The sequence below is a fragment of the Heptranchias perlo genome, chromosome 9 (assembly GCF_035084215.1).
Source record: "Heptranchias perlo isolate sHepPer1 chromosome 9, sHepPer1.hap1, whole genome shotgun sequence".
Taxonomy (NCBI): Eukaryota; Metazoa; Chordata; class Chondrichthyes; order Hexanchiformes; family Hexanchidae; genus Heptranchias; species Heptranchias perlo.
Genome location: NC_090333.1, coordinates 74,222,281 through 74,249,436, shown reverse-complemented (window position 1 = coordinate 74,249,436; position 27,156 = coordinate 74,222,281). Strand labels below are relative to the sequence as shown.

The following is a 27,156-nucleotide window of genomic DNA, read 5'->3' as shown; positions in this document are numbered from 1 at the left end:
GAGATAGCGGTCAGTCGGGAGGTGCTCGAGATAGAAGTTCGCAGCTCCCGACCCTATCAGTCGTGACATCCTTACTGTCTGCGTTCTACCTTACACCCATGCAGTGCTTATTCTGACAGTTGACTTCTACCCTGCTGGTCTGTACAACTTACCTTCTGTGTTTCATTGTCACTAAGCAGCTCATACAACAGAGCTGCCTTGGTGACTTCCAGTAGCACAGGTTCTTCTTGCCTGTTCTGGCCCCCTGTTGTGTGGCATAGGTGGCAGGACGCTGGGCAACTTCCCCTGTTTTCGCAGTACATTCTCACTCCAGATGCCATGAGCTCAGCACCAGAGTCCAGAAGGCTGCCAATGTAGGCTGGAAAAGTTAAAGACTTGGGATCCTTCTCTCGTTCCTCGGATTCATCAGATGGTGAATTGCCTGAATGAAGAAAAAAATTTTTTTTATAACAGCAAAGTTTCAATAGGCATATTCTGTCAGGTGTATTAGGAACTAATGAAGTGCGTAATAAGTATAATTAGTACATAAGAACATAAAAAATAGGAGCAGCCATTCGGCCTCTCGAGCCTGCTCCGCCATTCAACAAGACCATGGCTGACCTTCTACCTCAACTCCACTTTCCCGCCCTATCCCAAATCCCTTGATTCCCTTAGAGTCCAAAAATCTATCGATCTCAGCCTTGAATATACTCAACGACTGAGCATCCATGGCCCGCTAGGGTAGAGAATCCCAAAGATTCACAACCCTCTGAGTGAAGAAATTTTTCGTCATGTCAGTCCTAAATGACCGACCCCTTACCCTGAGACTATGACCCCTAGTTCTAGATTCTCCAACCAGGGGAAACATCCTCTCAGCATCTACCCTGTCAAGGTCACTAAGAATTTTATATGTTTCAATGAGGTCACCTCTCATTCTTCTGAACTGCAGAAAATATAGGCCCATTCTACTCAATCTCTCCACAGAACAACCCTCTCATCCCAGGAATCAATCTATTCAGCCTTTGTTGCACTACTTCTAAGGCAAGTATATCCTTCCTCAGGTAAGAAGTCCAAAACTGTACACAGTACTCCACCAAAGCCCTATATAATTGCAGCGACTTCCTTACTCTTATATTCCAACCCCCTTACAACAAAGGACAACATACCATTTGCTTTCCTAATTGCTTGCTGTACCTGCATGTTAACTTGCTGTGATTTGTGTATAATGACACCCAAATCCCTCTGAACACCAACATTTAATAGTCTCTCACCATTTAAAAAATATTCTGTTTTTCTATTCTTCCTACCAAAGTGAATAACCTCACACTTTCCCACATACTCCATCTGCCACCTTCTTGCCCACTCACTTAACCTGTCTATATCCTTTTGCAGCCTATATCCCTTTGCAGTAGTATAGCGACAGATGGATTCACTTTTACTTAAGTTATCCTGGGAGATTGAACAACAATATTTGGTGACCAAATCACCAATTACCAATTTTCAGACTTATTTGCTTGTCCCAATAAAAGACCAGATTGCAGGTTTTATTTTATACTTTGCATGGCAGCTGCAACTGATAGTCGTATCGATACACAATACAGAAGTCTGTAATATAACTGAGTATGGTAGAGTAAATAAGGGAGGAAGAATAAAGACTTGCATTTATATTCAACCTTATCAAGTTTCGCAGAAACATCTTAAAATGCTTCACAGTCAATGACTTCTCATCCTCGGTGATTTCAATCTCCATCTCAGCTCCCCTTGCCCTGTGGTTTCGGAATCCTCCTTACACCTCTCCCTCCATATATTCTCTACTAGCCATATTCATGGCCACACCCTCAACCTTTCCAGCTCTTATAGGCATCTCTACTCCCATGGTCTCAATCACTGACAAGGTTATCTCTGACCACTTCATTGTATCCCTCACTACCTACATGCCGTACCCCCTTCCAACCCCACTTCTTTCTGTCCACCCCAAGAAAAACTCTCTCCCAAGTCGCTTAAAACACTTTCAAATTCCCAACTTTGGCCCTCCATTCGCCACATCATCTCTGAAATTGTTGATTTGCTAAACCACTCCCTCACCTCCATCTTTGATGCCCTTGTCCCCAACAAAGCCTTCAATGTCTCCCATCTGGTAATATCCCTTGGTATGGCCCTCATCTTCAATCCTTCAAGTCCAAGGGGAGCAGACCTGAGTGTATCTGGCATACAATTAGCTTAGTCGTTCATCACCGGATCTGGCTTTTTTTTTTCTTATTCATTCATGGATGTGGGCATCGCTGGCAAGGCCGGCATTTATTGACCATCCCTAATTGCCCTTGATGAGGTGGTGATGAGCCGCCTTCTTGACAACTGAGGGCAGTGAAGAATCTGTAAAACATTGCTGTGGGTCTGGAGTCATATATAGGCCAGATTGGGTAAGGACAGCAGGTTTCCTTCCCTAAAGGACATGGGTTTTTACGACAATCCGGTAGTTTCATGGTCACCATTACTGATACTAGCTTTTTATTCCAGATTTTATTTAATTTACTGAATTTAAATTCCCCAGCTGCCATGGTGGGATTATGAACTCATGTCTCTGGATTATTAGTCCAGACCTCTAGATTACCAGTCCAGTAACATAACCACTATGCTACCATACCTGCCTATGGATGGACCTCATCAAGCTCTACCAGACCTCAATCTCCTCTGTCAAAACAGTCCACTACTCTAGGATCAACCGGGACAGCAAAGATAACCCCCGGCTTCTTTTCTCCACAACTAACTGTATCCTTAAACTCCTCCCTCCAATAAGCGTGAGGAGCTCATGGACTTCTTTGTCACCAAGATACAGACCACCTACTCAGCTACCCCTGCTGCTTCCCCCTTTCCCCTTGCCCACCTTTTTTCAACCGTCTGCTGTCTTTGTCTGATCAGACTGCTTGACCAACATCTGGTTATGGATGAGCCACAACCCATTGTCTTTGGCCTCCGTTACAAACACCATACCCTTTCCAATGATTTTGTTCCTTTGCCTTGGCCAGTGTCTCAGCTGAACCTAACTGTTCACAACCTCAACATGATTCTCAACCCCAAGCGTAGCTTTTACCCCTTATCCTCTCCATCACAAAGACCGCTCCTGTAACATCGCCTGCCTCCATTCCACCTCAGTTCATCTACTGCAGAAATACTCATCCATGCCTTTGGCACCTCCAGACCCAACTATTCCAATGCTCTCCTGGCCAGCCTCCCATCTTCCACCCTCCATTAACTTCAGCTCATTCAAAACCCTACTGACCGTATCCTATCTTGCACTAAGTCCCCCTCATCCATCACCCCTGTCCTCACTGACCTACATTGGCTACCGGTTCTCCAACGTCACAAATTTAAAATTCTAATCCTAGTCATGGCCTCACCCCACCCAAGCTCTGTGACTTCTTTCAACCATCCATTGAAGTCTTCTCCCATGCCACTGATACGATCCCCTTCTTGCTCAGTCACTCAAGTTGAAAAAGACCATGAAAAAACTTTATGGCCTGTTCAACCTTGAGCTGAGCTTGAAACCACACATCCTATCCATCACTAAGAATGCCAATTTCCACCTGTGCAACACTGCCCACCTCCACCCCTAACTCAACCCCTATGCGGCTTAAACCGTTAATCTTTTGTTACTTCTAGATTTCATTATTCCAATGCCCTCCTTTCTGGTTCCCATCCTCCACCCGATACAAACTCTAACTTGTCCAAAACACAGCCACCCAAATCCTGCTTGCCCATCGCTCTCTACCTGATATACTCTGGCTCCTTTTCCCCAACATATTAAATTTAAATTCCTCATCTTTGAATCCCTCCATGCCCTTGTTCTGCCCTAACCCTACATGCTCTGGCTTGATGTCCGTTATCCTATCTATTACCATTCATGAAGCATCTTGGAACTTTTACGTTAAAAGTGCTACATAAATACAATTGTAAACAATTTTACAACACCAAGTTATAGTCCAGCAATTTTATTTTAAATTCACAAGCTTTCGGAGGCTTCCTCCTTCCTCAGGTAAATGTTCAGGAGCTCCTCGAAGCCTACGCATTTATACATATAGAACAATACATGGTGTTTACAGAATGCCCCTGCAACTGCCCGTTGCCAAGGCAATCACCGTGTTCAGACAGAGAGGTGTCACCTGCAGAACCCCCGAATACACATTCAACAAAAAAACAAACAGGAAAAACAAGCAGGGGCATTCTGTAAACACCATGTATTGTTCTATATGTATAAATGCGTAGGCTTCGAGGAGCTCCTGAACATTTACCTGAGGAAGGAGGAAGCCTCCGAAAGCTTGTGAATTTAAAATAAAATTGCTGGACTGTAACTTGGTGTTGTAAAATTGTTTACAATTGTCAACCCCAGTCCATCACCGGCATCTCCACAACATAAATACAAGTCATTGTTGCTGGTGTGTGTAATCTTGTTTGGTCTTGGTCAACATGTGATGCAATGGGTGATCTTGAGCTATTCGAGCTGACAATTTAGACACATTGTGATCGATGCCCTCTTCGACCTGGTTCAGGAGTCCCACCATTAACAGATTTGAATTTAACTGTCCTTCATAACATATCATGAGAATGAACAGGATCCCTGATATCCCATGCATGTGAAGCCTTCGTTGTAGCTTCTACCTTTCTGGGTGATGCAGAAAGAGCATTTTTTTTCCAATATTATCCCCAAAGTGCACAACAGCAGGCTCTACAAGTAGAATTTCTGTCTTCTTATAGAGAATTCCACACTGCTATTAACTTGACTGAAGTCCATTTAGATTTACCAAGTGGCTTATTGTGTCAGATACCATGACTGATGTGTCATCTCGGAAACAAATAGCAAAACACAATCCTAGTAGGATCATGTCCACTATCTGCTATAACAAAGCAGGCAGTGATGGAATTCTAAAGAGCAATTGAGTGTACAGATACAATTCTCAATGCGCATCAATCATTGTCAACTCTCAAGTGCTTGTCTTCAACTACATCTGCTGATACGCCTCTGATAGATCAAGTTCAGGGAATGTTTCACCTCCTCGAACACCACAAACAGGTCTTCAGTTTTTAACCTGTACTGGTGAACATATAGAAATGGACTCTTTGCCTTCTGACAGTGAACATGTAAATGAACTGACATCTCTTATTTGTAGAATATATAAGCCCAGAATTTCCTGGATTTAGGCCAATTTTCTCGCTGCAGCCACTTAGACTGAAAAATAATGGCGGGGTGAACGTATTTAAATTGATGAGTTCAAAATAATTGATTAAAGTAAAATAAAATCTCTGCTCTTTCTTGACATTTTTAATTCTTAGCTAAAACCCATCAAAACACTTCTTCTTCGTCATTGTGTGTTAGGTTTAGTGCATATTGTGTGCACGGTGAAGTGCCTCCACATGCCACAGATGAAAGTGAGAATGGTGGAGAAGCTTGTTTAGGCTTATTTTCAGGCCTGAAATGGTCGATGCACTCGTAGCGCACACCAGAATTCCGAGGTTCATTCGAAATTGGCATGGGCCCTCATCAGAACAATCCCAGTGAGCTGCGGGCGCTTGTCGGGACTCCTGAGGCAATGTAGACTTAGAGGTGATCTGATCGATATCTATAAAATAATCAATGGGCTGGATAGCGTGCCTATTGAGAGATTATTCCAGTGTAACAGAATAGGGAGGACCAGGGGACATGAGTTTAAACTATGCAAGAGTAGGGATAGACTGGAGGTTTGGCAGTTCTTCTTTTCTCAGAGAGTAGTGAGACTCTGGAATACATTACCAGCTGGTGTGGTGGGTGCTGACTCTCTGCCTTCAAGAATGAGCTGGATTGGTTCTTGACTGGGGCAGTGATCGCATCATATAGAAGGTGAGTGTTTATAGATAACACTTGGTCCATACCATCTCCTGGACTGGTTTTGATCAGCAGAGGGATTTTCCAGAGTATACTTTCCTTTATTGGCCCTGACAGCGGCCCTCTCGTAGCCCAGGAGGCAAGGGGTGGGGGTGAACAGGAGGGAGGAGGCAAGCACGGGTTGACAGCACCACGCAGTAGTGCTGTGGAGCCAGAAGGAGCATTCCTGATCCTCCTGGCTCCACATTAAGGTAAGTTAAAAAGAACTTACCTTTATGTTGGCGGCCTCCAGCAATCCCTTTGAGGACCACTTGTTAGGCCGCAGATGGAAGAGGGAAAACTAAGCTGGCACCTGCTTCACTCAGTTTCTCACTAATTTCGGAGCGGGTTCCTTAAACAGGTGTTAGGCCCGTTGTATACGCTAATGAGGGACCCATGGCCTGTTTAAGGCAGCCACCAGGTTGTCTGAATATCGCCTGAGCCAATATGACATCAGGTGCATTTCGGACGCCCTTGAGGTGCGGGACTAATTCCTGAAACTGGACCTTATTGTCCCCTTTGCTCACGCAAGAAACGAGCTAAACAAAGTCCAATTTCACCCTCCGTTTGTTTAGTACTCACTTATTTTTTTCAGGTAGTTTAAATTACCAATATCATCTTCTAAATAAATAGTCAAAAAAAATCTGTAAGTTAGAAAGTCCCTGAAAACCGAATACCACATCTGAGTGTCGAAAACTCAGACAATGTTCAGCGAGTGATCAAGTTCGGCAGAGTAAAAGGATTTGAAGTTCAGAATTCTATGACTCAGGTCATGGAAATATTGATCTGCTGAATTAGTTCATTGATGCAGATGGGGGTCAGCTGTTGGCTGCGACGCTTCCGAGGGCCCTGATTCACCATTACGCTTGCTGGAGCACATTCATATCCTTTCTCCAGGAAATCTTTTCAGTAAGTTCACAACAGGAAGACCGGGGGCACGACATGGCATAATTTATGGCATTCCAGAAAATTCAGGGCCAACAGATCTTATTGGTTTATCCAATCCAAGTTTCTCAGATCATTCCGCGATGTGTCAGGATGGAGAGTAAATCTAGCCCTAACTCCTTTTATCGTTCCAGGACTGTCACTAAAAATGTCATGTTCTGCTGCAATGTCTTGCAATCCGAAATTTCCTTCGGCCAGTTTTGATCAAATCGTAATGGCCTTTTAGCGTCAAAAATATTCAATAGCAAATATGCAGTCCAATCCTTGCAAAGAACCTACGCTGTTTGTCCCTAACAGCTTCATTAGATCTTTCCAAGGGAATCTCTCTCAGTTAAGATTTCCAAAACCTCTTGATGAGAGAATTGGAGGCACTTGTTTCTTTTTCCTTTGTTGGCGATTTGTCATAATGTGAGCCTTAACCCCTTTGCTAGAAGTTATCAGAGTTGACAAATTACAATGACAGTTTCAACATCACTGATACATTCACTTCCATCTCGGTGGTGCATTCAGTCACTTTCAGAGAAACTCCATTCCAGAATTGACCTGGGCCCAATCTGCATGTTTGCTGAACGTGGCCTTTCTTTAAACATTTTCAGCAATCAGCAACTTTACAATGAAGTCTGTCAGAACTATGACTTACTCTGATTCAGTCTTGCGAGTGCAACGCCTTAGACAAGACAGTTTAATCTCCCAGAACTCATACTAAATCTCCTTTGTTTAGCTTCTATTGCTGGCATTTTCGTTCCTTGTGCAACGCTAAATAGGTTCTTCAAATAACGTCTACATCACGGAGTAGTCTACACTAGACATGATCGATTCTGGAGGCGGCAGTGAGGACTGATGCTTTATGGTGCTACACGAGGTGTCAGAGGCACATTCGAAAAATAATGTAACCACAGCATATGGAAGGTAAGGCTAATTATTCCAAAGAAATAACTAACAGCTTTGGGGTCTCCTGGGGCTTGCCCGGTCACCTTTGAAGGGTCAGGGAAGAATATTTGAAAGAGGATGTCCAAACTGGCAATGTGGAACTGTGCTGTTTAATCCCTGGTTTGTGGTGAGTCAGTGGACCTCGGCCCTGGCAGTGGTAAGGATATTCAAATTAGCCCGAGTGCATCATCACCACCACTCCCCCACCCCAGCACCTCATTCCTGATCCCAAACTACTGACCCCTGCTGGAAGGTACATGCATGGATACTTGGTGAGGGGATCATGGGGTTTCAACTGCAAGTCTCCCACAGTTAAGTAAATTAACAACACTCACTGTACACTGTCACACGTGACCAGTGGGCACTTGAACACAGGTCTATTGGCATCAGTCCAATCATACCCTAGTGTGAGTTTGTGTCTTCAGGGCAGGATGAGAGAAAAGGGAAGTCAAATTAAAAAAGAACCAAGCTCATTGTCAATGATGTTTTGAGGAGCTGAATACCACATTAAACAGTAACATAAGCTTTAATGAGAAAATGAACTCTGTGTGTATCTGTGTCTGAGATGAGCCCTGCTGGTTCTCTATGGTAACTTCTAGAGACAGGAACAATCTCAGAGCTAGTTTTTAATTCTGCTGAATGCTGAACAACACAAATCTCGGCACAGACCAAGCATGCTGCTATCGATTATGTTGTCTCTCCAAGACACACTGTTCCCAATTATGTGTCCTCCGTAACATATAGTGTTCTGCTCTGGATATCCAGTTCACATGGTTGCCTATTTCAAATGTTTTTTTAAAATCCTGATTAGGGCATCTATTTAAAGGTCAATACATTTAAGCATCTATTTAAAGGTCAGTACATTTAAAGCATCTATTTAGATTTCTTCCCATGTAGTTGAGCAAATCCAGAAATTCTCAGCAGCGATCATTAACTCATGGTAAAAAAAATACATTTGAACTCACAACCAACTCAAAACATGCAAATTCCAAAAGGAAAAAGAAACAAAACAAAATTGTTATCAATGGATTTATCTCTCCCCCTGTCCTACTCTTTCAACCTACCTAGAATCCTGGATTATTGTTCTTGGTGCATATCTAAGTTTCTCAATAGAAATTAACTCTTCGTTCTCAATTTGTGCTTTAATTAGTTCTCTATCCTCTCTTCCTGCAGGTTTTCTTACTGAGCCCATAATGGAACAGAGGTTAGATATAAAAACAACTTGCATTTATATAGTGCTGTTAACATAGTAAAACGTCCCAAGGCTCTTCACAGGAGCGATCAAACAAAATTTGACATCGAGCCACATAAGGAGATATTAAGACAGGTGATCAAAAGCTTAGTCAAAGAGGTAGGTTTTAAAGAGCGTCTTAAAGGAAGAGAGCCAGGTAGCGAGGCGGAGAGGTTTAGGGAGGGAATTCAAGAACTTAGGGCCTAAACAGCTGAAGGCACGGCCACCAATAGTGGGGTGACGAAAATCGGGGAGGGGCAAGAGGCAAGAACTGGAGGAGCAGTAATAACAGTTAGAGAAAGGATTCAATAAGCAGAAAGATAATAATGATCCATTATATCATTAAACGGACAAGATGTGAAACAGTATCTCCCCACTCCCCCTTCAGATTTCAGAATTGTTTTATTTTGGTTTTCAGGGGATAGATGTTTGGTGCATTCTAGAACTGCTCTTAAAATAAATATCTCAAAGGGCCATAAACTCTGAGATGTAGATAGTGTGCTGCTGTGGGAGGAGATGGAGCAGTTTCTGCTGTTGTGTAGGATTGTGCAAGTATTCGGCAGTTTCCTGAACACGTACACTGGTACAAAATGTTGTGTTCCCTAGAGGGTTCTGTGGAACTTAGAATAATGTAATGCTGAGTATACAGTTAGCTGACGGCCTGATCGGACTTATGCAGAAGCAAAAGCAGAAAATGCAGGAATCACGCAGGTCAACAACAGCTTGCATTTACATCGTGCTGTCAACACAGAAAAATGTCCCAAGGCACTTCATGTAGTCATAAATAAAATGAACGCCCAGTCAAAGATTAGGAGGGGTAACCAAAGGTTTGATCAAAGAGGTGGGTTTTAAGGAAGGTCTTATAGGAGAGAAGAGAGAGGTGGAGAGGTGAAGGGGTCTATGGTGGACGATCCAGGCAGCGGAAATCATGACCGCCAATGGTGGGGTGAAGGGGGTGCACAAGAATCTAGAGTTTGAGGAGCCGAGAATTCGGGGCTGGGGGTGCTTGAGGGATTGTATGGCTGGAGGAGGTTACATAGATAGGGAGAGTAAAGGCCATGGAGTGATTTGACCATAAGGTCAGTCTGCATCTGTGGAGAGAAAAGACTGGATGATGTTTCAGGTTGGGCTCTTCTTCAAGACTGAAAAAAGAAACTGAAAGGTACAGGAGCATTTAAACAGAATCCTCAAAAGGAAAAAGGGGGAACAATCTAATCTCTTAACTCAGAGGGTGGCTGGAATGTGGAAATCTCGGCCACCAGCTGCTGTGGCAGATACCTTAAGCTTTTTAAAAATAGAATTTGTTGCTTGAAAAAGAGCAGCATTGAAGGGAGCGGGGAGTGAGCAGGAGGAGTCAAATTACATTAGGTGGATGCCGCGGCAAAAAACATCGACACAGTCTTAATGGGCAAAATGGCCTGTTTCTGTGCTGCAACACAAAGTGGTTAGAATGTGGAACTTGCTACCATATGGAGTAGTTGAGGCGAATAGCACAGGTGCATTTAAGGGAAAACGAGATAAGTACATGAGGGAGAAAGGAATCGCAGGATATGCTGATTGGGGTAGTTGAAGTAAGGGGGGAGGAGATTCGTGTGGAGCATAAACACCGGCATAGACCAGTTGGGCCAAATGGCCTGATTCTGTGCTGTAAATACTATGCAATTCTATCTAACAATTGACATGTACTTCCTGCAATCGGGTATACTGTACTCGCTGCTCATGGTGCGGTCTCCTCTATACTAAGCGCCCTTTTTGCTGAACACTAATGTTCTGTCAGTAAGTGTAACTCTCGACTCCTTGTGACTGGCCACTTTAACTCCCCCCATCCCCACCCCGCCCCCCACCCCATCCACCCGACCTCTCCGTTTTTGGTCCAAAACCTCAACGCGAGCTTAAAGGACAGTAGCTTATCTTTTCCCTGGGCTCTCTGCAGCACTCTAGCCTGATCTTTGATTATTAGTAACTTAACACCATTAACCATATCCTCCATTTTCTTTATAGCAATGGACGTTGGTGGGTGTGTCAGTGTCCCTGGAGGGAGGATGGTTAATATTTGGGATGAAGACAGATTTGCCAGAGCACAGTGCTGGAGGGTGCGGGGGGGAGAGATTGCACCCTTGTTGTTGGCACCTTTTCTTTTATCTTTTGGGACTGGTGAACCCCGCCAGCAGTTTTAAGGTTAGACCTGACCTACAGGCTCTCTCGTCTTTTCAGTTTCCCCGCCTTTGTCCCTGGGTGGTCCTCTCACTGCCATAGTTATTTGCATGTCTTTTTGTAACTTTAATGTCTCCCTTCTCTTCAATGTATTTCTATTGCTTGACTGAGATGATCTTTTTATATCATCTAACAATCCCCTGCTCTTCTTTCAAGCAGCTTTCAGGCTATTTAACCCACTAATTTTGTCACTGTGCTTGGAATGTCACCCTGCCCCCTTTTTCAGATTCTATTATAGTGCTTCCTTATCTTCCATTTTCTTTCCAAGAGACTTCAGCACATAATCCAACACTCCAGTGCAGTACCAAGGGAGCGCTGCATTGTCAGAGGTGCCATTTTTTGGATAAGACGTTAAACCAAGGTCCCATCTGCCCTCTCGGGTAGATGTAAAAGACACTATTTCGAAGTAGAGCTGGTGGAGGGTGGCGGGGGGGTGGTGGGGGGGTGGAATTTCCCTGGTGTCCTGATCAAAATTTATCTCTCAACCAATACCATCCAAAAAAAACCCATTGATCATCTGGTCATTATCTCATTGCTGTTTGTGGGACCTGGCTTTGCACAAATTGGCTGCTGCATTTTCTACAACTGTGACTATACTCCAAAAGTATTGATTCACTCCACGTGATACCAAGAAACAGCTGAGTGCACTGGATACAGCAAAGGCTGTGGGCCCCGACAACATCCCGGCTGTAGTGCTGAAGACCTGTGCTCCAGAACTAGCTGCGCCTCTAGCCAAGCTGTTCCAGTACAGCTACGACACTGGCATCTACCCGACAATGTGGAAAATTGCCCAGGTATGTCCTGTCCACAAAAAGCAGGACAAATCCAATCCAGCCAATTACCGCCCCATCAGTCGACTCTCAATCATCAGCAAAGTGATGGAAGGTGTCGTCGACAGTGCTATCAAGCGGCACTTACTCACCGATGCTCAGTTTGGGTTCCGCCAGGACCACTCGGCTCCAGACCTCATTACAGCCTTGGTCCAAACATGAACAAAAGAGCTGAATTCCAGAGGTGAGGTGAGAGTGACTGCCCTTGACATTAAGGCAGTATTTGACCGAGTGTGGCACCAAGGAGCCCTAGTAAAATTGAAGTCAATGGGAATCAGGGGGAAAACTCTCCAGTGGCTGGAGTCATACCTAGCACAAAGGAAGATGGTAGTGGTTGTTGGAGGCCAATCATCTCAGCCCCAGGACACTGCTGCAGGAGTTCCTCAGGGCAGTGTCCCAGGCCCAACCATCTTCAGCTTCTTCATCAATGACCTTCCCTCCATCATAAGGTCAGAATTGGGGATGTTCGCTGATGATTGCACAGTGTTCAGTTCCATTCGCAACCCCTCAAATAATGAAGCAATCCGAGCCCGCATGCAGCAAGACCTGGACAACATCCAGGCTTGGGCTCATAAGTGGCAAGTAACATTCGCGCCAGACAAGTTCCAGGCAATGGCCATCTCCAACAAGAGAGAGTCTAACCGACTCCCTTTGACATTCAACAGCATTACCATCGCCGAATCCCCCACCATCAACATCCTGGGGGTCACCATTGACCAGAAACTTAACTGGACCAGCCATATAAATACTGTGGCTACAAGAGCAGGTCAGAGGCTGGGTATTCTGCGGTGAGTGACTCACCTCCTGACTCCCCAAAGCCTTTCCACCATCTACACGGCACAAGTCAGGAGTGTGATGGAATACTCTCCACTTGCCTGGATGAGTGCAGCTCCAACAACACTCAAGAAGCTCGACACCATCCAGGACAAAGCAGCCCGCTTGATTGGCACCCCATCCACCACCCCAAACATTCACTCCCTTCACCACCAGCGCACAGTGGCTGCAGCGTGTACCATCCACAGGATGCACTGCAGCAACTCGCCAAGGCTTCTTCGACAGCACCTTCCAAACCCGCGACCTCTACCACCTAGAAGGACAAGAGCAGCAGGCACATGGGAACAACACCACCTGCACGTTCCCCTCCAAGTCACACACCATCCCGACTTGGAAATATATCACCGTTCCTTCATCGTCACTGGGTCAAAATCCTGGAACTCCCTTCCTAACAGCACTGTGGGAGAATCGTCACCACACGGACTGCAGCGGTTCAAGAAGGCGGCTCACCACCACCTTCTCAAGGGCAATTAGGGATGGGCAATAAATGCCGGCCTCGCCAGCGACGCCCACATCCCATGAACGAATAAAAAAAAGTATTTTATTGGCTGTGAAGCACTTTGGGACTCCCTGGGGGCATGAAAGGCGCCATACAAATGCAAATTCTTTCTGTCTTTCTTTCTTTGTTTTTCAGTTCTGGAGAAGGACCCAGCCTGAAATGCCATGCCTCCTGTTCTGTCTGCACACTCTGACCTGCTGCGTGTCCATTTTCTATTTTTTGCGTAGGATTTCCGGCATTTACAGCTTTTCTTTCACATTTTTGATTTATTTGGAGGAAGGATTTGAGCCTCTGGACTACTAGTTTTCTTCAGCTGAGTTCATTCACTTGCCAGTTTTTCTTCTTCCAACTAAAGACAGTTTTGAACAAGTGCACACTGTAACTTTTATGAAACCCAAAACACTGGAGGCTCACTGTGCTTTAATGGGATGGAATTAGCATGTTTAATAACCACTGCTTTCTCCAAACTGCTCATATATAATACAGGAACCAACAAAAACAAAGCATCTCATACGTATCATCAGTCTTTCAGTGATTTGTAGAAGTTTGAGGTAATTTTGAACTAATACAAGACCTTAGTTAGGCTGCAGTTGGAGTATCGCATACAGATTTGGGTATCCTGTTGCACGAAAGATATAAAAGCAATGGAAAAAGTGCAGCATAAATTCAGTAGGATGATACCAGGGATGAGGGGTTACAGCTAGGATAGAGATTTGAGACGTCAAGGCTTTTTCATGGGAGCTGAGAAGGTGAAGGGGTGACCTGATAGAGGTCTTCAAGATTATGAAAGATAATAATAAGGCAAATAGTGATAAAATATTTCCAATGGTCGACAAGATGGCACAAACTTAAGACAATCACAAACAGAATTAGAGAGTAGAAAAAAAATTACACAGAGGGTGGTTAGAATATGGAATTCTCTGCCACACATTGTTAAGATTAGATTCACTAATTCTTTTTGATGGGAATTGGTTGCTTGAAAAAGGGCAGTAAAGGGGTTGAGAAGCAAGTCGGAGATTGAGATTAGATTAGGTGGCTTCTTGGTGGTAAGGACTTGATGGGCTGAATGGCTTGTTTCTGTACTGTAACATTCTATAATTAGAAACCTGAATCTACACAAAGAGCCTGGATTAAAATTGGTGGGGAGTGAACTATCGAAATAAACTAGGAGAAAATTGTCTCAACAATTGAAGGGATTGGGACTAAATTGCAAAATTTTTGAGGCTACAACTACAGAATTGAATTGCTGTGAATTCAACACTGAAATCAGTGGGGACTGAACTCCAAGAGTAAACTGATAGGGAGCTGAGCCTGAACGTGAAGTAAAAAGTAAATATCGCCTAGTTTGGAACTGGGATGTCTGGCCCAGCTACAGAACTCGCTGGGAAACACTGGGAGAATAGAAAGATGTGATAGAGCTGGTGTTAGACTAAGTAATCGCTGAATTAAATAAGTAACAAAATGGAACACAGAATATTCTTCTCTATAATGATGACAATAAGCCAAAGTAATTTGATTTTCATTGCTCCGCTTATTGAAAGAACATTGGTAATACACATTGCTGTTTGCTTAGCAACACCAAACACACAGGAATAGACCGTGCCTCCTCGTGTGTGGATAGTAATAAATGTCTGGAGGATTCTCCATGATGACTTTTGTCGAACCATGTAATGAGGCACTGTGGAGGCTGGTATTGATTGTGACCCTCAGCAAAGTTACTGCAGCCAAGAGCTTAGTGTGTGCTTGTAGGTAACCTGAGAGGTGGAGGCAGCAAAAAGCTGTTATCTGGTCTGAAATACTTCACACTTTCTATCACAAGCACCTCTCGTTTCTGTTTAATACATACACTACCTTCAGTTCCTACGTATCCCTGGGATGGCCAATTTTTATTGAACCTTATAGCTCACATACTGAGATGCAGAAACAGATCCTGCTATATATATCAGTTATTCTTACAGTGTTAAAGCTACCTCTAGAATCATAGAATGATACAGCACTGGAGACCATTCAGCTAATCGTGCCTGTGCCGACTCTTTGAAAGAGCTGTCCAATTAGTCTCACTCCCCTGTTCTTTCCCCAAAGCCTGCAAATTTTTCCCCTTCGAGTAAATATCCAATTCCCTTTTGAAAGTTACCAATGAATCTGCTTCCACCGCCCTTTCGGGCAGTGCATTCCGGATCAAACATTTTTTTCCTCGTATCGCCTCTGGTTCTTTTGCCAATTAACTTAAATCTATACAACAAAAACAAGCAGACAACTTCACATATAAAAGAACACGAGAACCGGTACATTCAGAAAACCTCTCACACACACACACACACACACACACAGAAATGAGACGGGGTGGGGGGCACACAAGGAACAATCAGGGAGATCGGCGGGTATGTTTGTGATTGACAGTGGTAGGATGTCTCGGGGGTGTCAGGGTGAAAGATACCAAGCAGCCTACAAAGAGAGCTCCAGTGGGAATTAAGGTAGGACTGAGGAAGGGTGCTTGTGAAGGAAATGATTGATTCACCTCATGTCAAACCAGAGGGAACCACCAGACGTGTCTGTTCTAAATCCCCCAGCATTTCTATGCTTTTCATTTATTACTTGCATTTTTAGATGGTTTAAGTTTAAAATATTTGAATATTTTCTCCTTGAACACGTTAATATTTTATTTTCTCGCATTAAAATAGGATATAAAACTACTAATGGCCAGAATTTTACACCGAATCAGGCGACAATGCAGGTTTCAGAGTCTGCACTGTGTACTGAATACACCAGTGGTTTTTATAATGTTTATTTAAAGCAAACACAGCTCTTAATTTGATCTCTCCTAATCGAACTGTCAACATAATATGGATTTACAAGAGGATAATAACCAAGGTTGGGCCAGTGCCAGTACAGTACCCTGCTTGTTTCCATGGGTCTTATTTAACACATTCCTTCTCTCACACATGCCGAGTGTCTCTCATTTAACTCGATTAATTCCATACCAGAGCAGTTCAATTCTCCCAATTTCTCATGCACTGAACTGCATTGTTTCCCTTTCAACAACCCCCTCATCTGGCTTAAAGCAGTTTACCAACCAGGGCCAAGCATCATAACTCAGTGACTGAGTCCACGATGAAATCACGTTAACAGCTGCAGCCCACTTCTTATTACTGCAGTGTTTTGTACAGAATTGGCATTTAAAGCACTAGAACGATCTCCCGTAGCGTTGGACAGGAGGATTTTGATATCGCAAGTGACGGGCCGAGAGGGGGACGATCACGTGTTGCTGTGAAGCGGGGAATGTGGGCCGAACACAGCCTGAACAATAAACAGTACAGGTGACAAAAACAATCACAATAGCTACAGGGGATGAAACAAAGGCCAAGAATATGGAGGTTATTGTACAGGGTAGCACAATTTAAAAACTTTCCATTGCATTGACAGGAGGGGGGAGGGGGGTGCAGGGTAATTGGAGTGAGGCTGTCACAGTATGTTAGGTCACATAACGTGACCCTCACATTGCCACGTATAGGCACAACACCACTGGAACGTTGCAGCCTTTCACTCTTTAATATATAATAGAATTGAGTGCCGACACTGAGACACCTAACTTTATTTCCTGTGCAAATCACTTGAATGTGTCAGACACATTGATACACAGATAACAGATGCAGCTCAGTAGCAAGTGCTTTCAATGATCACTGCTGTGGGCACACAGCAGGGCAGCTGTGGGTTCTTTCAAAGCTCAGTGTTACAGGCAGGGATTTATTATCTGCCGATTTACCAGAAGTCTTTCGTGACTTTTTACACACCATGTTTAATTCGAACCGACTGCACCATTGTTATTTCAGCTTGAATAGAGTCGCCCACTCCCAGGTTTAAAATGCTGCAATGTCTGCCCAATACAAAGCATTTGTTGACTGCTGCAGCGCTGATCTTAGTCCAGACTCACCATCGGCCTTTCTCAGGCACGGTAATACAGACAGAAACGGTCACCTGTGTGCTCCTTTCATGCCTAAATGTCACATCCACAGTGAAATTTAAAACCTTATTGACTGGGTCATAGGAGGAGAATGATGTTCCGATGAACTCCATGCACTGCTCTTCTCAATTACCCGTCATCTGATTGAATCCTGTGCCATAGTGTCCGTTAGGGGCAAATTGGTAAGAAATAAAGGCCGAATTTCCTGTCAGCGTTTACTCTTGGGTATCAAAGACAGGAATTAGGGGTGGATACCTGCGATGCTGAGTGTCTGCTCGCTTTAGGGCGGGGCAGATTAACATAGGGCCCCCAGCCAAATAATGGGCCCACACTGGAGCTCCAGTCAAACAATAGGCCCACACTGGAGCTCCAGTCAAACAATAGGCCCACACTGGAGCTCCAGTCAAACAATAGGCCCACACTGGAGCTCCAGTCAAACAATAGGCCCACACTGGAGCTCCAGTCAAACAACAGGCCCACATTGGAGCTCCAGTCAAACAATAGGCCCACACTGGAGCTCCAGTCAAACAATAGGCCCACACTGGAGCTCCAGCCAAACAATAGGCCCACACTGGAGCTCCAGTCAAACAATAGGCCCACACTAGAGCTCCAGTCAAACAATAGGCCCACACTGGAACTCCAGTCAAACAACAGGCCCACATTGGAGCTCCAGTCAAACAATAGGCCCACACTGGAGCTCCAGTCAAACAACAGGCCCACATTGGAGCTCCAGTCAAACAATAGGCCCACACTGGAGCTCCAGTCAAACAATAGGCCCACACTGGAGCTCCAGCCAAACAATAGGCCCACACTGGAGCTCCAGTCAAACAATAGGCCCACACTGGAGCTCCAGTCAAACAATAGGCCCACACTGGAACTCCAGTCAAACAATAGGCCCACACTGGAGCTCCAGTCAAACAATAGGCCCACACTGGAGCTCCAGTCAAACAATAGGCCCACACTGGAACTCCAGTCAAACAATAGGCCCACACTGGAGCTCCAGTCAAACAATAGGCCCACACTGGAGCTCCAGTCAAACAATAGGCCCACACTGGAGCTCCAGTCAAACAATAGGCCCACACTGGAACTCCAGTCAAACAATAGGCCCACACTGGAGCTCCAGTCAAACAATAGGCCCACACTGGAACTCCAGTCAAACAATAGGCCTACACTGGAGCTCCAGTCAAACAATAGGCCCCCGGCAAAACTCTCCATAATGCTGGAAAACTGCAAACAACCGCTGGATCAAAATATTCTCGCAATTAAATGCCTTCAGAAGGGGGCTTCAGGGAGCTCAGGGCCCTAAGAATTCTTAATCCAGCTGTGCTTTATGGTCCCTGAGATGTGTGGGCCTACACCAAAGGGGTAGGCCTGGGCATCCAACCATAGCCCAAGCATTCCCATGGAAATGAGATGGGAAAGGAGTGTTCAGACTCCCCTGCCGCACTCTCCCTCTGTCAGCATCCAGATACATTGGGTGCCCAAAGAAGCTGGCGATGGACTTTGTACTTTGTACTCCTCAGATCTGAGGGGGGGAACAGGCCGCAAGGCAAAGAAGGCACAAAAAGCTGAATGGTATTTTTATTTTTGCTGGGAACCTTGGGATCGTCAGGTTGAGAGGCCTTCTTGGCTACTCTTCCTCAATGCCAATGGCCAGCCTCACAGATGGAGGCCTTTGGAGCTGTACTTCTGTTTCTGCCCCCTTTCCCTGGCATAAAGTCCACATAAAGTGTGATCTGTGCACACTAATGACCCCATCCACCAATTTTGGGTGTTGCAAGGCCTGGACAGGTGTCTGGGAAAAGGGGCAGAGGGTCAGGTGGGAAAGTGAGTCCCAGACACATCTCTATGTATACGAGAGTGGGTTGGATCTCTGACCCATGAAGCCAAGCAGCCTCTAAAATGACATAAAAGATGACTAGAAATGGGAATAGGCAGGCTAGGAACGCCCAGGGCTAGCAATTGAAGCCATACTACCTCCATGCTTACCTCAGGACACAAGCAAGCAGAACCGGCTTTGTGCATTTGCTGGGCCAAAACAGGACATGCCTATCCCGAAGGCAGGTTGCAGGGAACACAAAAATCAAGGTCTACAATGCTGGGCGGAGAAAAGAATGTGTGGAGAGCATTGACCATAAAACCCCAGAGGGAGGGGAGGAGAGGGAGAGGGAGTGGGGAGAGACAGAGAGAGAAAGGAGAGAGAGAGAGAGAGATAGAGCCGGAAAGGAGAAAGAGAGCGAGAGATAGTTGGATAGATATATAGATAGATATAGAGAGAGATAGAGAGATGGAGAGTTAAAGAGTGATAGAGAGAACGAGATAGAGAGAGGGGAAGGTGAGAGATATAGAGAGATGGAGAGAGAGAGAGATAGAGGGAGAGATGTTTTTGCCAGGAGAACTAAAAGGCTGCAGTTCAATGGTGAATTTCTCAGGCTTTACTATTACATGGGCAGAAATAGTTCCTTCCAGGCCTGATACCAGGGTTTGTCCACCATGTCCAAGTGAATTAAGTCCTGTGTTTCACCTTATGAAAGTACTGTTCAGCTATTAGACAGCAGATGTCACTATGGTAACAAGTTCCCAGTTTCTCTCCTCAATGACTAAATCCATTTTTCAGTTTTCTTCAATTTCCACAGATTATTTTTGTGATTTTTTTCAAACTTATAAATGATACTGAGATGAATCACTGAAGTTATTTATGGAAAAAGAGACATTTTCCTTGAATGACTGCGACAAAAAGAAAGTCACCTTGTTGCAACTGAGGGAAAGTAGAGAACGCAGATGCAGAAAAACAGGGCAGAGGGACATTTACTTTCTCAGGTGGTAATCTGGCTGACCAGTGAGGGATGTACACCAAACTTTGTGTAATTCGAAGCCCGGACTTGCTCAGGACACTCTCACAGATCACCACAAGGGTGAAAGCATGCCATTCCTCTTCTTTTCCTAAATGCAAACACAAACCTTCCACTTCCACTGCCATCTGCTCATTCAACAAATGTGACAACACATCACCCCTTCCCCAAACATCACCCCTTCCCCAAACTTCACCCCTTCCCCAAACATCACCCCTTCCCCAAACTTCACCCCTTCCCCAAACATCACCACACGTCACCCCTTCCCCAAACATCACCCCTTCCCCAAACATCACCCCTTCCCCAAACATCACCCCTTCCCCAAACATCACCCCTTCCCCAAACTTCACCCCTTCCCCAAACTTCACCCCTTCCCCAAACATCACCCCACATCACCCCTTCCCCAAACATCACCCCTTCCCCAAACATCACCCCTTCCCCAAACATCACCCCTTCCCCAAACATCACCCCTTCCCCAAACATCACCCCTTCCCCAAACATCACCCCTTCCCCAAACATCACCCCTTCCCCACACGTCACCCCTTCCCCAAACATCACCCCTTCCCCACACATCACCCCTTCCCCAAACATCACCCCTTCCCCAAACATCACCCCTTCCCCAAACTTCACACCTTCCCCAAACATCACCCCTTCCCCAAACATCACCCCTTCCCCACACGTCACCCCTTCCCCAAACATCACCCCTTCCCCACACATCACCCCTTCCCCAAACATCACCCCTTCCCCAAACTTCACACCTTCCCCAAACATCACCCCTTCCCCAAACATCACCCCTTCCCCACACGTCACCCCTTCCCCAAACATCACACCTTCCCCAAACATCACCCCTTCCCCAAACATCACCCCTTCCCCACACGTCACCCCTTCCCCAAACATCACCCCTTCCCCACACATCACCCCTTCCCCAAACATCACCCCTTCCCCAAACATCACCCCTTCCCCAAACTTCACACCTTCCCCAAACATCACCCCTTCCCCAAACATCACCCCTTCCCCAAACATCACCCCTTCCCCAAACATCACCCCTTCCCCAAACTTCACACCTTCCCCAAACATCACCCCTTCCCCAAACATCACCCCTTCCCCAAACATCACCCCTTCCCCAAACTTCACACCTTCCCCAAACATCACCCCTTCCCCAAACTTCACCCCTTCCCCAAACATCACCCCTTCCCCAAACATCACCCCTTCCCCAAACATCACCCCTTCCCCAAACATCACCCCTTCCCCAAACATCACCCCTTCCCCAAACGTCACCCCTTCCCCAAACATCACCCCTTCCCCAAACATCACCACACGTCACCCCTTCCCCAAACATCACCCCACATCACCCCTTCCCCAAACATCACCCCTTCCCCAAACATCACCCCACATCACCCCTTCCCCAAACATCACCCCTTCCCCAAACATCACCCCACATCACCCCTTCCCCAAACATCACCCCTTCCCCAAACATCACCCCTTCCCCACACGTCACCCCTTCCCCAAACATCACCCCTTCCCCAAACATCACCCCTTCCCCAAACTTCACACCTTCCCCAAACATCACCCCTTCCCCAAACATCACCCCTTCCCCAAACTTCACACCTTCCCCAAACATCACCCCTTCCCCAAACTTCACCCCTTCCCCAAACATCACCCCTTCCCCAAACATCACCCCTTCCCCAAACATCACCCCTTCCCCAAACATCACCCCTTCCCCAAACGTCACCCCTTCCCCAAACATCACCCCTTCCCCAAACATCACCACACGTCACCCCTTCCCCAAACATCACCCCACATCACCCCTTCCCCAAACATCACCCCTTCCCCAAACATCACCCCACATCACCCCTTCCCCAAACATCACCCCTTCCCCAAACATCACCCCACATCACCCCTTCCCCAAACATCACCCCTTCCCCAAACATCACCCCTTCCCCAAACGTCACCCCTTCCCCAAACATCACCCCTTCCCCAAACATCACCACACGTCACCCCTTCCCCAAACATCACCCCACATCACCCCTTCCCCAAACATCACCCCTTCCCCATTCATCACCACACCCCCCACCTTCCCTAAACGACAACACAGCTGAGCCTGATCCTGTCATCAGCTAATGGTTACATGTAAACCCATTTATTGCTCCCTCTGCCTATCACTATCCTGGCTGGGATCAGGGGATTAAACTAGTGGCCTTCTGTATAGCTCAACTCACGGTGAGCACTGTGTTTACCAAATGAGCCATTAGGTAGGTCCTCTTCATCTGATTTAATGGGAACAGGAGTAGACCTTTCAGCTTCTCAAGCCATTCAATCAGATCATGGTGATCCGTTACCCAACTGCATTTACCTGTCTTTGCTCCGTATCCCTGGATATAAATCTATCGATCTCAGTAATGAAAATTTCAATTGTTCCAGAACCCACAGCCTTTTGGGTTGGCGGGAGGAGGGGGAGGAGAGTAATAAGTGGCTGCTTTTGAGGATTGTAAACACGGGCGGAAAATCTCGCCCGATTTAAGTGATTTAAGATGTTGTGGTACCAGATCTAATGGCAGGATGTGTGCCTTTCAATTCTGCTGGCTAGTCTACAATTTGCTACCATTCAAATAGTAATTTCATGTCAATTTCACCTCCATGGGACTGTGTACAACTTGGCACAGCTTGGCTCGTGTAACACCCAGCTCTGTTGGCCGTGAATTAAGCCATTGTTCGGCCAATGCAGAGGGACAGATACATTTGCAACCGATGCATTGCTCCACTCATGGCTCAGCATACCGAGAAGGTCCCAGCTTCAGTTCCCAGCTTCAGCGGGGTTAGCTGCTCTCAGCCAGTGTGCTACATTTGGCCTCAGTGCTCTGAATTTGGGAAGGAAACACTGGCTAGTATTCCTGCTATTGGCTGCCAACCGGCGACCCCTGTTGCAAGTGCCTGTGTTTGGGAGTCAAGCAAGGACGGAATCAGGGGCTGTTGGCACTCGGTGTAAAGGCCTCACATGCATGGTGGTCACGTGGCTAAGGTATTAGAATGCAAACAGTGTCTATGGAACCATATCCCAACGAGAAGTCAATGCTTTGAGGACAGGAAGAGTGGGAGAAGGAAAGTAATAGGGATAATTTAAGTCAAAGGGTTTAGTGGGTAAACACAACACCTGTATAGTTATGAGCCATATAGGCCAGTAATTACCACATTTAATCCCTGGCCAACTCTCAGCCAGCACAGCAACAGGACACTATTATTGGCCTTCACACCCTGGTATTAATGAGGGGAAAAATCAGCCAGGATTCCCATTCCAGTGACCTTTGCTGGAAAGCGTGTGTGGGGATGTCAGGGGAGGACAAGTTCAGATTCAACTGTGATGCCGTCCACAGTCAAATAGCTTGTTGACTCTAAGGCAGAATTTTCCTTTTGCAATCCCGCCTGAAATCGGGCGGGATCACGCAGGAGAATGTTGGAAAATTCAGACCCTTCAGGCTAACTGTCTTCTCACCACCGCAAGAGGGCCGGGCAGTGGGACTAGCTGGATTGCTCATGCATAGAGCCGGCGCAGACTCGATGGGCCGAATGGCCTCCTTCCTTGCTGTAACCTTCTACGATTCTAAGTAGGGCTTCCTTCCCATCACCCCCACTGAGACCGTCGCTGGCCTCTCATTCCCTGACCAGTGGGGGGATGGGGGCCAGGGCCAAATATTTCCCTCCAAGTTACTGCCACTTCCTGGGGCTTCCCCAGGTAAAGGCCCTGACTTTCCCCCCAACGGAGGGAGAGAAGGGCCTTGTGGTGGCCTCTCCTCCCTCCAGTCAGCCTCAGAGACTTAACTGCTGAAGGCTTCAGTCCTGGCCGAGGCCTTCGGTGGGAGCCTTTGCTCGTGGAGCTTCTGCCCCTTTACGGTCCATGGACACCTCTGCAGCGGTGTCCCCACTGCAACACCACCGGAGTTTCCTTGCTCACACCAGCAGGAGGAGCTCGTCGTACAAATGCAATGATGGGTTGGGCTGGGGGGGAGGGGGGCCGAGGGGGGGGGCAGCTGACAGTCCCATCCTGCCCCAAAGAAGAGACTACCCTTCCCCCCCAAAGTGTCCAGACTCGCACACATTTTTATTTGGTCAGCTGGGTTTCAGGCATGGAAATCCTTTACCGTGCTTAAAACTCTCCAAGCCAAACTCCTGAGAAATCCACAGCAGTGGAGTTTGCCCAGTATGGAGTGCATGCTCTCTCCCCATGAAGACGTGTCCCACTTACCCAACTCCAGAGAACCTGGGTGCGAGTTGGCGGCAGCAAAAGCTTGGGGACCTCCCATTGTCCACAGAGGTAACGCTAGGGTTTAAACCCACAGCATTGGTCCTGGGCTCACAATTCTGTTGCTAGGATAACAGAGTCAGATTTAGCAACAAGAATACAGCCAACACACAGGTGCCAGTCTCCCGTGAGCAAAATCGGACAAGCACAATCCACCTCAAGAGGACAGATTCACATTAAGCAGCGACACTATCAATGATGCTGATTGCTTCAGTAATCAGGTCACTTCCACTGCAAGTGTTAATTCAGATCACTTTACCATCAGGTTCAGGAACTGCTCCGAGCCAGATCCCCGGGACTCAATGTCCAAACAAAGTATATTTAAAATAACCACAAACAAACAGATGTTAAGACTTAGCACAATTTTTTTTGGTAGAGAGCTGGTTTTAAGAAGAGTCCTGAAGGAGTTGTTTGTGAATAAGGAATGTGCCCACAGCCAACAACATTTCCACATCCACAAGCCTGACATCAATACAATTCAATCCAGCTGACTATGTGGTAATGTGAACACAAGTAGCCAGAGCCCAAAGCTCTCTTTAGATCTCAGTCACCATGACCTTATGTTGCAGTAACAATGCAGGAATAAATTCTAACGACTTTACAAATAGAGTTAGATGCCCTGATTGATGTGTTTCCATTTCTGATAAATTCCACAATTAATTGCTCTGAGGTCAATCTTTTCTCATGATGTGGAGATGCCGGTGATGGACTGGGGTGGACAAATGTAAGGAGTCTTACAACACCAGGTTATAGTCCAACAGCTTTATTTGAAAATCACAAGCTTTCGGAGGCTTTCGTCCTTCGTCAGGTGTGTGACACCTGACGAAGGACGAAAGCCTCCGAAAGCTTGTGATTTTCAAATAAAACTGTTGGACTATAACCTGGTGTTGTAAGACTCTTTACATTAATCTTTTCTCAGAACAAGGTGCAAGAGCAACTCCATTCACACTAACAGTTTAAACTCCAAGGGCACAACATTACCAAGGATGTAACTTCTCACCGCGCATGGAGACTGCTGCTCCTCCTTTTACAATACTGCTGTAAAGGACAGCGACTGTCCCAACTGGGACTGAGGGATAGGCAGCTCAGGACGGGGACTGAGGAGACCCTCCCAACTGAGGTAGTTCAGTCAACGAGAGGCAGGAGGCTCAGGATTGAAAACTGAAACCAAAAGCCCTGCAGATACTCCCGGTGTAAGCACATACATGAAGCTTGGCCACAGGGAGAAGCTAGCTGAGGGTGACCAGCGCTCAGTAAGAGTCAGCACCTTGAGGAGAGACGTGGAGGAGATGAAATTGTGAGGGAAAGGCGGGCAGTTGGAGGCCAGTGAGCAGAGTTCATGCAAGTGTTTAAATAGGGCCCAACTGAGCTCCGCTTTTCCCGATTCAACAGCTGCTCACTCACATCAATACCAACGCCATACGCAGCTTAATCTGTATTGGTACTCTTCTGTTGCTAAATCTGATTATTAAATTGCTTTAAAATCACCTCTACTTGAAGCTGCTGCTCCAGGGGATGGATTGCAAGTTCATACATTCCCCCCCCATTGTGTTTCAATCCCAGGGAAGAGCAGCTTCAGTCAGAGGTGAGGACAGGATTGGGGGCGCGGTGCTGATTTTCATTTGCGGACGTGGGCAAGCAGACATCGAGTGTGAAATGTTGATTGCCTGAATAAAACACAGCCTGTTGTTATGCCTGTATACACATTTTCTCATTCTTGTGTATTAGTAGTTCATATACTGAACAAAATAGATTCAGTCACCACACTATTGTACCCTGGAACTCTCTCCCTCCCCACCCCACTTCAAAAGCCTCATTAGAAACTCATATCTGACCTTCTCCTTGGTCATGCCTTTACCCTTCTCTCAATGACCCAAACATTTTCCTGCTCGATGTCAACATTTTTCTGCCTTGTTAAGGAGCTCGGAGACATTTTGCGTTACATTAAGAATTCTGTAGAAATTTATGCCGCTGGTGCACTCCTCATAACCTTTGGCATTAGACTAAACCGTCAGTGTCAGAAATGTATCGTCAGGTAAAAGGGTCACTCTTAAAAACAAGCTCCAACACATGTTTAAGAGGATTTGCAATCTGTGCCACTCTTTGTGATCGTAAATCTCATTCGAAACACTTCCTCGACACTGACAGCTCTGCCTAATCTCCGTTTCTCAAACTGCGTAATTCATTCAGAAGAACTGAAGCAAAGTTCTGCTTTGTGTGTGCAGGGAGATCACGAGCTCTTAGGTCTCACTTAATTCAAAAACAGCTGCTTGGTTACAGACAACAATGGAACACACAGTTGAAATGCTTAAGTTTTTATTTATATATATATATATATATATTATCATGCAGCAGCTGTATTCTCAATTCCAGCACACAGGACAGTGAAAGCCATAACAGGTCCCTTAGGACCAGTGCTAACGGTGTGGGACTGTTTCTTGTTTGTAGGCATAGAGATAACGAGGCAGACCAAGAGTTGGACTGACTTCGAGTCTGCCTTGTTGACTTTAATGGAGGTCACAAGAAACACATCAAGGGCCAATGGAACAATAGTCACTGTGGGACCTTCCCGACCCCAGGAAACGTTTTCCCCTGGGTGAAGCCTCAGCCAATTGTGCTGTGTAGCCAAATTTGATGGCAATCTTAAACTCTACCCTGTTGATCTTATCACTCCGAGTACAAACAAAG

The 27,156-nt window shown here is 46.0% G+C and overlaps 1 protein-coding gene across 1 annotated transcript in view; it reads right to left on the bottom strand.

The window, feature by feature from the left end:
• astn1 (astrotactin 1) overlaps positions 1 to 27,156 on the bottom strand; it is a 2,273,142-nt gene that overhangs the window by 197,784 nt on the left and 2,048,202 nt on the right. The window contains exon 17 of the mRNA XM_067989612.1: positions 153 to 421. Within this exon, the coding sequence (XP_067845713.1) occupies positions 153 to 421 (269 nt within the window). The remainder of the gene's footprint in view (positions 1 to 152; positions 422 to 27,156) is intronic.